Raw genomic sequence first — 12691 nt, 5'->3', positions numbered from 1 at the left:
AGCATCGTCGGAAGTTGTTTCACTCCACTTGAGCTCCCAAGCAGAAAATGGTTAGAGGGTAAGGCTTCCTGATCAGCTGACTCTAACGGAATGTACGTCAGTGGTCTCGTGTTGATCATCGCCTGAGCTTCAATAATCACCACGCAATAAGCTAATATGCGCTAAACAATAAGCTTGAAATGCGTGTAAGAAGAAGAAGAGAAGCTGTAATTACACAGAGAACCAATAGACGATGCTTGGGGCTATCAATCATCACCAATGTGTGAAACTGGTGATCTCAAACTAGGCAATAATAGCGCCGGCCGCGCCCGAACACAGGTCAAGAAAGGAAGGGGTAGGAATGTGTTGACGTGACACTCGCTTTGATGGAAGCCGAGAACACCTTTGCACTTCCACGAGGAATCACTGGGATATTGGGTAATAGGGTTGGGTTTGCAGGGTAAACGATAAGCTGAATTGATGTCCTAACGATCATATAACGCGAAGGAGCTTGGGATTGAACCCACGGTCTTCTGCTCAGTAAGCAAAAACGTTTTCCACTTTTTAATCATCGAGTTGCTGTTATTACCATGTAGTCATGTTAACAGATAAAAATTGAATCTTGAATGTGGATGGGCTTGAGATTAGATTCATGATGTTCTGCTCAGTAAGCAAAAACGGTTGCTCTAAGGCCACCGAGCCCCTCATATCACATTATACCGTTACTCAAGTAGTTATAACTATTCAAACCCGGCACCGACGACAACGAAAAGTTTTATAAAATACACGATAAACAAGCGATCTTACCATACATTTTTAATACGAAAGGACCTGGATCCGCGTTTTTCTACTCAGTAAGCAAGCCACTGCAACCGACGATCTTTCAAATTATAAAAATAAAAGCTACGAAAGAGTACTTAGACCTTCATTAAGTTCCACTTTCACGCGAAAGTGTTATTTCGATTTGCTCTTTACGCATGGTTCATGCAATCGTAACAAGGGGCTGTTCATAAACTACGTAGACAGTTTAGGGGGGGGGGTTGACAATTATCCACGGCCCATACAAATTTAAAAAAAAATTTGTATGGGCAGTTGTCTACGCTGGGGGAGGGGGGGGGGGGTAAAAAATCCCAAAAACTGTCTACGTAGTTTATGGACAGCCCCCAAGCTGTGACCGACGTTAATAAACCCTGGTTAAAAAAGCTATTCAAATGAAATTACGTTCTCGAATTTCACTTGGTATGTAATGAACAACAGAAATACGCGATAATTCATATAGATTCAGCGGTTGATGGTTAAATTCAAAACTAATGGTACTAATGGTCAAGTCAAAAAGTCAATGCATTGCACAGGTTTGGTATAAATTGAGCAGTTTTTGAATTATTAACAAGCAAATGAATAGTTTTGTTCCATTTCCCATACAAATTTTAAAATTCTTCCTCAAATCCAGATCCTAACCAAATTTGTTCAAATCTGACATAGTGTTTGGGGACCTCAATACAGATCGAACTGCACTGGGGGAGCAGGGGGTTTTTAAGTTGAACATGTATTTTAATCCATTGTATCCAATAAGCGTTGAACTGAAATCTTATCAACCGTTTATCAATTTGACACCCCTTGTCGCCGTGGTGGTGTCAACCGGCAGCAGAGATACATATTTTATCACCACGGGACAAACCTTTTCCTTTTCTCTACAGCTCTATTAACATTACGCGCTCCATTAGGTTACCATATTTACAATATTGCTTGTCTCGATCAAACGTGCCGTACATCGTTGCAACACCGATGAGGGGCGAACCCAGCTACAGGCGCCGCAACAGGAGCAATAAAATTAATCGAATTTGGTTTATAAATGCAACAAATTAGTTACAATCCTAGCGCGTTGTCGTCGTCGTTTGCAATCGCGATGAAATTCGAGTCCAACTGCATCCGTATTGCGACGGTACAGATGGCAGTTGGGCATCGAAGGTGGTGGGTAGGGTGATGAGGGATGGTCGCTGCTGAGGGTCGGACGAACCAATCTGCACCCGAGACTGGAACAATAAATTATTCAAAGTGTCGATACAATTAGTGGCAATAAATCTTGTAAGGGTTTCACCACGGCGGCATTTTTCGCTCCTTTACCGTGTGTTTACATGCAAGCTCGCAGAGTTCGGCAGGTTCGAATATGATCTCTTGCACGCTCGTACGACAATGCGGTGCGTGAGTGTATGTGTGTGATTGAGAGCGGTATCGAAAGGTATCTCTCTTCGATAGCTGTTTGAATAATTCATTATGGAAGTAATCAATCACTCGACAGGGGTTTTCCTTGCAAGGAAAAGGTGTACATACAGTAACTCTGGGATCGATTTGGAGCTTCAATAATTCGTATTCAATTCGCAAAAGTAGAACCAAATTCTTCAAAAAAGTTCACATCCCATCAACGTTACTTTGACCATGGAATGTCCTCATATCAATTCACATATGTTGACTCCGGGGTAGAATAATTTCCCTCATCTAATCGCATTTGTCGGCTGGCGATCAATCATCTTTCAGCTCCCCGACTACCCACCCGTCAAGGTAGTAGCAGCAGTCGGTAAATATTGACCAACAATTAAAACTGTTTAATAATCAATAATCCACGCCCGCACCCCGCGCCCGCTTCCTTCAGAGCTTGTACCGAACGCGCGGCAAAGCAAACGAATTTGTCGTCGTGGGCTCTACGTGGGTATATTGGTTAATTATTCGGTTCAGCTACTAGGTGGTATTCGGTAGTTGGTCGCAATACACCGGCCCTGCGTGCCGATCGGGATATATGCAGTCAACCTACCTGTCATCGCAGATTAGCGTGTACCAATACGTGAAGACTGCAACGGCTGGTTGGTGCGACTGGAGAACGCACACCGCGTGCAACCGCAAGATGTACAGATCGATAATAACAAGTGTCAATTGCATGATAGACAGACAGGAAGTGTTGTTATAACGTGAAGTATGTGTAGACATATGCTGTGAAAGTAGATATTTGTCGATAGGGTACTCACTTGTGGCCGAGCTCGTGGGAAATCGTATGCGCCAGGGTGATCCCGTTGTCCTCGTTGACGCTGCATGACTTGTCCGGACGACACATGCCGCCCACGTTGGCGACGCCCAGAGTGCTGGAAAAACAGACAAGATTTATTAGGTTGTCGTCGTCGTCGATCACAGCCGGCTGGGAACTACTATAGCACATCCTGTTGTGTGTTTTTCTTGGTTTAATATGGTTGAGTTGTTGGAGGAATATGGTGGACTAAAGTGGCCTATAGAATATGTATGCCAAAATAAACAAATACCATAAACGAACGATAACCTAGATGGTAGAACTATTCCACAAATAGTTTGAATGGTACCTGATGGTTAGGCTGATGCAAAAATTATGTTCATTTTATGTCCAACTTCACTCAAATAGGTCGACAGGGACGAACAAACTTTTTTGTCTAAACAACTCATTTAAGAAGGAATTAATACATTAATGATAACAAAATTGTGTAGTTTTAGGATAAAGCGCAGAGCTAATTGTTTTGGCCCCTTCAATATTTTCTATGAGTTTTGGAAATTATTACAGTTTTGTATAAAAGGTATGCCTATTTTGTAATACTTCATCGCATGACCAGATTCTGTAATGTGGTCGTCGGAAAGTTTGTTTCAATAATTTTCATTTACTCATTCAGGCTCCTGTGGATTGGCATGTGTGAGCTATTTGAAAATTGTATGTTTTCATCATTTAGGAGCAAATTTGCTTAATTTTGGTTGGTAGATTGGTTTAAAAAAATAATTTTAAAGGAAGTGACGAATCAGCCACTGGCTGGAACTCCCTTTAAGAAAAAAGTTAAGGGTTGTGTCCAAAGTTCGACCGCATTGTTGACGTAGGATTACGAGATAGGGGAAAAGTTGGTTTCGGCAATACCTTAACCTATTATCGTCAGGGGGGTAAACAACGTCCTTGAGAGCTCAATTTTGTCATGTGGATACATTGTGTTTCAGAGCAACTATTGGCCAAATTTGAGTGCTCAAGGACTTTGTTTACCCCCCTGACGATGATAGGTTAAGGTATTGCCGAAGACAACTTTTCCCCTAATTAATTAATAATTTAATAATTTAAAACAAAATAAACAAAATAAATGATTTAGAAATTGAGCATGAGCATTAGGATGGGTCATCATGATCATTTTTTTTCAGAACAATGTTTTTTTGGTTCGATTTAGGGTCTTAAGCAACCCAAGCAACATTGCAAGTTTTATCAGGGTTTCAAAGCATTCTATAAGTCTAAATCATGGTCTACAGAACCCTAATAAAACCAGAAATGTTACTTGGGAAATGTACACAATTTGGGGACGATTGGTTGTAGTGCGCCTTTTTGCATTGCGTTTTAAATTTGTATGAAAAGTAGTATGGGAAAACCTACTTTTTTGCATCTTTATTACTTAAGACCACAATTTTGCGCAAATCATGCATCTAAATACGTTAAAGTATAGCCCAGTGCCTAACAACTTTGCTGAAAGATGTGTGGTGCTAGAATGCCCCTAAAAAAAGTTATAGCTGTTCAAAGATCAATGTTTCAAAGTAAATGCCAAAAATCCCTTTTTCTGCCAACACTGCCGGTGTACCAATGAAAGTCAGACTCCAAACTGAAATAACTTCGGAGTTTGAAGTAAAGCTTCAAACTGCAATAACTTCGATGTTTCTGATCTTGTCAAGTTTGGTATGATAAGATGTATTAAAAAATATGTGCTCCATTTAAAATGCGTAGTTATACATGGGGGGCTTACTGTATGCTTTCCGGTCCTTACTTATATCAATGTAAGTAAAGATAAATCCTAAAATAACTTCGGAGTTTCCCATCTCTCGAGTTGTTCGGATGGGTTATTCAAAGCACATTTGCTCAATCTCATAAAAGCAGTTGTAAAGCGAGTACCCCCATTGCCTTCCCTACTCTTTTAGTGCAATATACAATGTCAGATACATTCACACAAATGTCATTGGATTGTAATGATTATATTTCATTTTAATATATTCTACGATTTCTCAGGGTACTCTTTTCGATGCTGTTTTCTCCCCTGAATCAAATATTGCTGTTTAACTAGGTCTCGGGTGAATCTTTTGATAACCCAAGCCGAGCAATTTTGTCCCAAAAAGTTGCAGCAACTTGTTTATAACTGAAATAAGTCGTAAAGAAGTTTCCAAGACCAATTTATAACAAGGGTGCTACTAGGGAAGTCAAAAATTAGCTTCACCCCTCATTCAGCCATATCGTTGACGTAGAAACTTCGAAACAAATTTTATCAAGTGATTTGCAAACAAAGTAGGTGATTTGTATTTATCGATTTCAATGATAGTTTGATTTGCTGGTGGGGACATACTGCAAGTATTGAAATTCTGAACTTTTCTTTCCACAGTAAATCACGAATAGCTTTTTAACGGTTAAAAATGAGGTTCAAGTGTATTGGGCAAAGTTTTTGCTAATAAAATTTCCCATATTTCTGCTGGATTTGATCGATAATAGCGCATGTTTGATACCCACTTTTGATGATTGAATGTAGCGATGTACAACAAAAAACATCATTCTAGAGAATTTGAAAAAATGTAATTAACAAATTGGACACAGAACATGCCGTAGCATTTTTTTCTTATAGTTTTGATCCTTGGGAATCTGCGAAAAATATAAAAGGGTGAGATTTAATTGAAATTTAAAGAACTAAAAATATTTATTGGAGAATAGCTATGAAAAATGGACTTTTTTCAAAAATCTCGTCGGAGCGACCTCCAAACCACATTTCCCAGAGTTGCCGCCAGACAAAAGTTTGTTTGTTACACTTTTAGCTATCATTTTGAGGTTGAGCCCCCAGATTTCCAGACATAGTGCAATTATGGGATACCCTAATACCCATGAATGTGGGTCTTTTGGGATTCGCGGTGATAACTACGGACTAGCAATTTCTGTCCGATGCCATATTGAATTCCAAGATTGCAGCTTCTGGTTGCAGATAAACTCGATAGTAATGTTAAATACCCCCACAATATCGGTATTTTTACCTTACAATAGACGGCATATTGATGACTGGCGCCATTTCGGCATTCCAGTTTTCTGCACGTCGTCGTTGTTCCGAAAATATCCATAATGTAAAGTATTTGGCAGTATTTGCCACTTTTTCTGAAATCGGCAGCCGCCATCTTTGATTTCAAGATGGCACTTCGCAACATTTTCGGTCTCTACACGTCGATTCCAAAAATACCCATATTGAAGGGTATTTAGCAGTTTTTTCCACTTTTTCTAAAATCGATAGCCGCCATCTTTGATTTAAAGATGGCGCTGGACATCGATTTTTGGTCTATAGACGTCATCCGAATTCCGAAAATAGACATATTGAAGGGTATTTGGCAGTATTTCCCACTTTTTCTGAAATTTGAAGCCATCATCTTGGATTTCAAGATGGCGCTGAACATCGATTTTTGTTCTCTAGACGTCATCCCGATTCTAGAAATATCCATATTGAAGGGTATTTGGCAGTATTTCCAATTTTTTTGAAATCGGTCGCCGCCATCTTTGATTTCAAGATGGCGCTGGAGATCGATTTCTGGTCCTTAGACGTCATCTCGATTCTGAAAATACTCATATTGAAGGGTATTAAACAATATTTCTCAATTATAATGTAACCGGAAACCGCCATCTTGGATTTTAAAATGATGGCGAACATTGTGGCCGGTATTTACACGTCATCTTCGTTCTTAAAATATCCATACTGTAAGGACAGAAACCAATTTTCGGCATCTACACTTCGTCCCCGGTCCGAAATATAAATATTGATTCAGATTGGAATGTTTTTTATGTTGACCATTTGGAGGTGAATTGTCCGTTGTTCAGTAGAAAATTTATAAGTTCGAACTATCATTGAAACAGATAGAATCCCCATCTCTATCATGTGATAGTTCAACTATCAGATGGACCATTTATCATGATAGCAATCGAAAATGATATTGTTTCTATCTCTCCTATCCAATCATTGATTCTATCTATCATTTTGTCTATCATGATAGTATCAGAGATGGGATAGAGGTTCTATCATGATAGACTGAAAGAGAATCTATCAAATAGAAACCTATCACTGTGATAGGCCTCTATCTGATAGATGATATTATCACCATTTATCAGATAATTTTAATGCCTGGTAAAAACTGGTTATCTCAAACTATGCAATACCAGCGCCGGCCACGTCCGAACACAGGTTAAGAAATGAAGGGATAGGAATGTGTTGACGTGACACTCGTTTTGATGGAAGCCGAGAACACCTCTGCACTTCCACGAGGAATCACTGGGATATTGGGTAATAGGGTTGGGTTTGCAGCAGGGTTCATTTTGGTGAACGATTAGCTAAATTGATGTCCTAACGCGAAGGAGCTAGAGATTGAACCCGCGATCTTCTGCTCAGTAAGCAAAAACGTTTGCCACTAAACAAACGAGCTCCTTTTTGATCATCGAGTTGTTGCTATTACCATGCAGTCATATTAACAAACAAAGCAATTGACGAATCTTGAATGTGGATGGGCCTGAGATTAGAGGCATGATGTTCTGCTCAGTAAGCAAAAACGATCGCTCTAAGGCCATCGAGACCCTCATATCACATCATACCTTTAATCGAGCGGTTGTAACCATTCAAACTCGAAACCGACGACGACAAGTTTCACAAAATACACGATAAACCAACTATTTGACCATACATCTCTTTAATATGAAAGCATCTGGGATCGCATTATTCTGATCAGTTAGCAGGTCACTGCAACCGACGATCTTTCAAATCCGAAATCTAAAAGCTACGAAAAAGAACTTAGGCCTTAGGATTTGCTCTTTACGCATAGTTCAGGCTATCGTGCTTCTTGCAGTCTTACATCATAACAAGCTATGACTGACGTAACGATTGTTAAGGCCTCGATATAGCCCCGTAACGTAGATAGATCACCTTTTCGTGGTACGTTACAAGATGTAAGATCTACCACCGATTCCTAGTCCTGACTGCTTCAAACTAGGGGAACAGGATTTTTCAGTAATCAAAGGAACACATCTTAGTCCTTGTTTCTTTTTATGCCTTGTTGATAGTGACAAGACTTGGCTTTGTCCAGCGGGGATGATCTTGAAACAAGGAAAAAATGAGTTAGTTAGTCTTCATCTATGTGATTCCTAATCTTCTATTCGTTGTTCTCTAGTTTGAAGTGGTTAATACTAGGGTTCTGATGCATGGTCATTATCGGTGTCATTCCTTATTTTTTTTGCTAAGGAATCAAATTTTGACTGACAAAGGGGTGTGCCTTTGGAGGGTGTTTCAACACTCCGAAGGGTATAAATAGCGGAACCTTTCAATTAGAGTCGGATCCTTGCGATAAATTCAAGAATGAAAACTGTGAAAAAACCGAAAACTTCATGATTGCTCAATAGTGATGGAGTAATACGACATGCACTATACTAATGACACGGAATATACTACAATAGATCAGTAAATTGGTCGCAGTAGTGTTAGGTCCCGAACAGAGGAAAACAAAAAGGCCTCGATAAGTTGGTTATGACGAGAGGAACAACACAATAGTTGGGTAAAGAAGAATTGCATTATAACACACCATCGACTGGAAATGCTTTCGGCAAAGTGGGGCTTTAGGTAGTGATGAAACGTCGCTAGAACTATTCCACGACCGCGGACAGTATTTGAGGAAAGTCCAGCGCACAATTTTTTGCCTGTAGATTTGAAGACGTATTTCAAATCTCCGCGTACATCGTACGGGTTAGGCAGAGAGTGTGCATTTGACTTGCACTGTCTCATTAATGGCCCTTCGCTCATTTTCAACTTCTATTCAATTTTCATACTGCCGTACTCTAACGGAACTATCTACCTACCCTCTTCTAAGACCATTCTCTAGCTAATAAATTATCACGCTAAAACTTCATGTTAGATAGCATTTCCAACCAACTCTGAAAGTCGCAAACTTCGCATATGAAGTAACATAAAAACACTTTGAATTCATAATTAGCTTCCAAACATGTTCACCTAACTTTCGGAAACTAAGTAATGTTAGTCATGGCAAAACAACTTTATAAATCAATGTGCACCTAACATCACAAAGTTTTCCTGATCCGTTCTGGAGATCAGGGACGATACACTTAGCAACGAGCAGTCAGGTTCATAAAACCAAATTCAGTACCGTAAAGGCTCGAAATCTGGACAGTTGGTCTACAATTCAAAACCAAAACTGACAGCTGAGTGGAAGATCACTCATTGATTCTGTTGTCTCTATTTTGATTTGTTTCTGGGTGCTGGGTTTGGTTGTGTCAAAATTTCAGGTCAATTGATAATAACAAAACATAGTTTCAACATACCAAAGTTGACCAGTTTGCATGAAAATCGGCCTATTGTGCTATTTTAATGGCCACCATTACTCTGCATTTGAGATCCAGTTTATGATTTAAAGCGGCATGTATGTGTATGTGATGTATTCGATGAATTTCCATTTATTTGTGTGGATCGTGCTCATAAGAAATGTATGTACGTAGAAATTTGCTGCCAAAAGTAATTACGAACTCAACCCTAGTAAGCTTTTGACATGACAATTGCTTCTTCGTGTTCTCAATCAGTTCAGGTCTTCTCTGTTGCGTTCGTGACCCATCAAAATCTGACGTACGATTGGTATTCAGATACTTCAAAGCAACTTAATTTAGTACTACACTGCCAATCGATTACCAACCATTTTGACGCATAAGCTAGTCATTATCCTCTCATCCGTAATAACAACCTATCCAATTTCAATTGAAGCTTCAAATAGGAAAGCAAGAATAATACTTACGAACATCCATGCGCCGAGCAGATATTCTTCCGAGTGGCCAAAATCGCTACGTCATGATGATGCGGATCGTTCTCGTCTTTCGGGTTCAAGCTTCGCTGCCACCTGTCAACGAAATAGGAAACGAAATTCACCTCTCCGCTGGCAAAAGACTTCAACGCACAATGAAGCAACAAACCTGCAGAAGTTTTCCAACGTGTTAATCGCTATGTGCGTCACGTTGAAGTCCGCGTGCGATTCTTCCTCCTCCAGGATAATGATTCGCACGACTGTAACCTGAATCGAATTGCCTATGGTCGGATCGCGGTACAGCGACGAGACCATGTTCATGATCGTCAACAGGTACTGCTGCAGGTCCACGTCCTGGTGGAACAGGGCCATCGAGTGATCCGCCACGACCAGTGCTTCCACGTGCCGCGGTGAGCTGATGGACCGCTTGATGCGCTGCTTCCTGCCACCGGAGGTTCCGGAGCCGGCCGATGCTACCACGGGAAGATCGCGACTTTTTCGTCCACCCTGTACGATCACCTATATCGGGATCGGGACGAGACGAGAGAGGCCTTTGGAAATTTCTCGCTTGTTCTTGTTCTACTGACTACGACGGATTTAGGCAAGTGCCGCGAAGCACCTGGATAGTATTACCTTTCCCTGGTGTTGCCACTCCAGTCGGGTTTCGGTTACCCTTCGGGGTTCCTTGGTGCCGCAGTTGCTCGCGTGACGACGCTTTCGTTTCTTCTTCTTTTTCTTGGCTGTCTGGGTGGGAAAACAAAATGAGTGTTTGGATTTTGATTTTGTTGCTATCGGGAAACTACCTTTGCCCGAGTGTCCTTGGGTTCTTTGACGTCTGCTCGCTTAAATAGCACATGGGGATGGCCGTCTTTGTCCGAAGGGGAATGATTCTTCGATGGCTCTATCCAGTATTCCGTTTTGTTGGTCCGTAGGAAACCGGTCTGGGAAATGAGAATTGGAAGAGAGACTTTTGAAACTTCTTATAGAGTAATAGGTTCAGATATTTATAAAAAAAAACTGACAAATCCCTTAGCAAACCGCAGTGGTGGCCACACACATTGCTGGAAACAATCAAGATAATTCAATGATCGCATAAAAGCTGGTTCAGGTCGTTATTCGCCACACTTTGAATGAGTTTTACGATCGTGCGCCGCCGAGTCGAGGGTATCATAATTAAAATGTTGTAGTAATAAAGATCGTCCGGGAAATGTGCAGATCAACAACGGCGCGACCGGTGGCGGTGGACGTGGTGAACCGGTAAGTCAAAAAATGCTGCGCAAAAAATAAATAATAAACTAAGGCGAATATCATCATCGATAAGCGCATTATGCTGACATAAACCTGGCACAGAAACGAAGCGAATCTGCACGCAATCGAGGTCAGGGTTGGCGAGTGTTATTTTTAATGAATGATGACAACGAAAGATCTATTTCATTGGCAATGTAGAACGTGGCCATGGTGTGTACATTGTGCAGCAACAAAGCAAGACCATGCTGACCGGGAATCGAACCCAGCCAGGTCTAGGAATTTTTCGGGTTGGAAATTTTTTGTCGACTTCCCTGAGCTTAGAGTATGTTTGTACTTAAAACCACAGAATAACACTAATGCAAAAAAACGGAACAGGCATCGTTAGCTCTCAATTAATAACTGTAAAAGTGCATCTATGTTGAGAAGACGCAATAAGCTTATATGCGATTAGATATAAGCTTGAAATGCGAAGAAGAAGAAGAATGGTTTTTATACTTTGAAGTTTCATGCTCATTTATCGGTATGCTTTGTTCTATGACCTAGCTTGGGCTGGGTCGAAGTTGCTCGTACAAATTCGTGATTTTTTTGGTCAACAATTGTAGTACACTACCCAATTGCTGCAACTGTGTTGCAATTATTTAGGATCATAACGTTTACCGATCGTGGTTATGTTATGTTTAGAATTGAGCGTATGATTTCAGGCGAGTTTTTAATTTTTCTGCTTATATTTAATCCTCAGATGCAACAGAAACTATTACTAGCTAAAACTTCAATTAACTTATGAAATTTGGAAAATGATGGTTATCCGTTTATTGAACAACCTAACAATCAACAAGCAAAATTGCGCTGCAAATATACATCATGAGAAATGTTCTGTCTGCATCCAGATTAAATTTGAACCTTTAAATGTTGATTTAAAAAATTCCAAACTCAAAAACGAACGTTTGAAAAGAAGATCTACTTACAAATGAGCCTTAAAATATGTAAGCGCTTCAGATATAGAACTTTATGCGCCCAACAGATGCAAATCGTACAAATAGTCTAGTTTAATTTGGGCCGCCTTATGTGCATATGCGCTCAAATTTCCGATAGCTTCAGAACACTCCCAAAAATTTCGGGGAAATTCACTGGAGACCACCAAGCTTCAAAAACTTTCCATCAGCTTCGGGAAAACTTCAAACAGCTTTTCAGTAAGCCTTGGTGCAGTTCTTAAAACTTCAGGGAAGTTCCATGAATATCAGGAATATTTTGGGAACTTCATGCCAGTTCCGAGAACTTTAGGTAAATTTCTAGAACTTCAGGACAGTCCCATTAATTTCAGGAAAATAGCGGAAACCTCCAATAATTTACAAACATTTAAGGATAGTCCAAAGAACTCCAAGGAAATTGTTGGAAATTTGAGAAGAGAGTTTCAGGCAATTCCAGTGAAATTCACCAAAGTTTATAGATGTTTATAAAAATTACGTGAATTTCAGTGTAGTTCCGAAAACTGCAGTGCTGTTCTGCTTGAATATCACTGGAACTCTATGGCCTTTAAGTTACTTTCAATATCTGGCTGTAGCAAATAAGTGTCACGTTTTAAATTACCCTGTCGTCTGGCATCGGTTTGAGTTTTATA

General features: G+C 40.2%; 1 protein-coding gene across 1 annotated transcript in view; it reads right to left on the bottom strand.

Annotated features, from left to right (window-relative positions):
* Nucleotides 1–12691, bottom strand: part of LOC135714936 (A disintegrin and metalloproteinase with thrombospondin motifs 12-like) — a 124635-nt gene that overhangs the window by 49118 nt on the left and 62826 nt on the right. Inside the window, exons 4-8 of the mRNA XM_065238339.1 lie at nt 10629–10766; nt 10459–10569; nt 9995–10344; nt 9820–9921; nt 3000–3113 (exon numbers count right to left, since the gene is read on the bottom strand). Of these exons, the coding sequence (XP_065094411.1) occupies nt 3000–3113; nt 9820–9921; nt 9995–10344; nt 10459–10569; nt 10629–10766 (815 nt within the window). The remainder of the gene's footprint in view (nt 1–2999; nt 3114–9819; nt 9922–9994; nt 10345–10458; nt 10570–10628; nt 10767–12691) is intronic.

The sequence above is a fragment of the Ochlerotatus camptorhynchus genome, unplaced genomic scaffold (genome assembly GCF_037179485.1).
Source record: "Ochlerotatus camptorhynchus isolate MF236.1 unplaced genomic scaffold, CSIRO-AGI_Acam_v1.1 ptg000767l, whole genome shotgun sequence".
Classification (NCBI taxonomy): domain Eukaryota; kingdom Metazoa; phylum Arthropoda; class Insecta; order Diptera; family Culicidae; genus Ochlerotatus; species Ochlerotatus camptorhynchus.
This window is presented reverse-complemented; position numbering and strand designations above follow the sequence as displayed.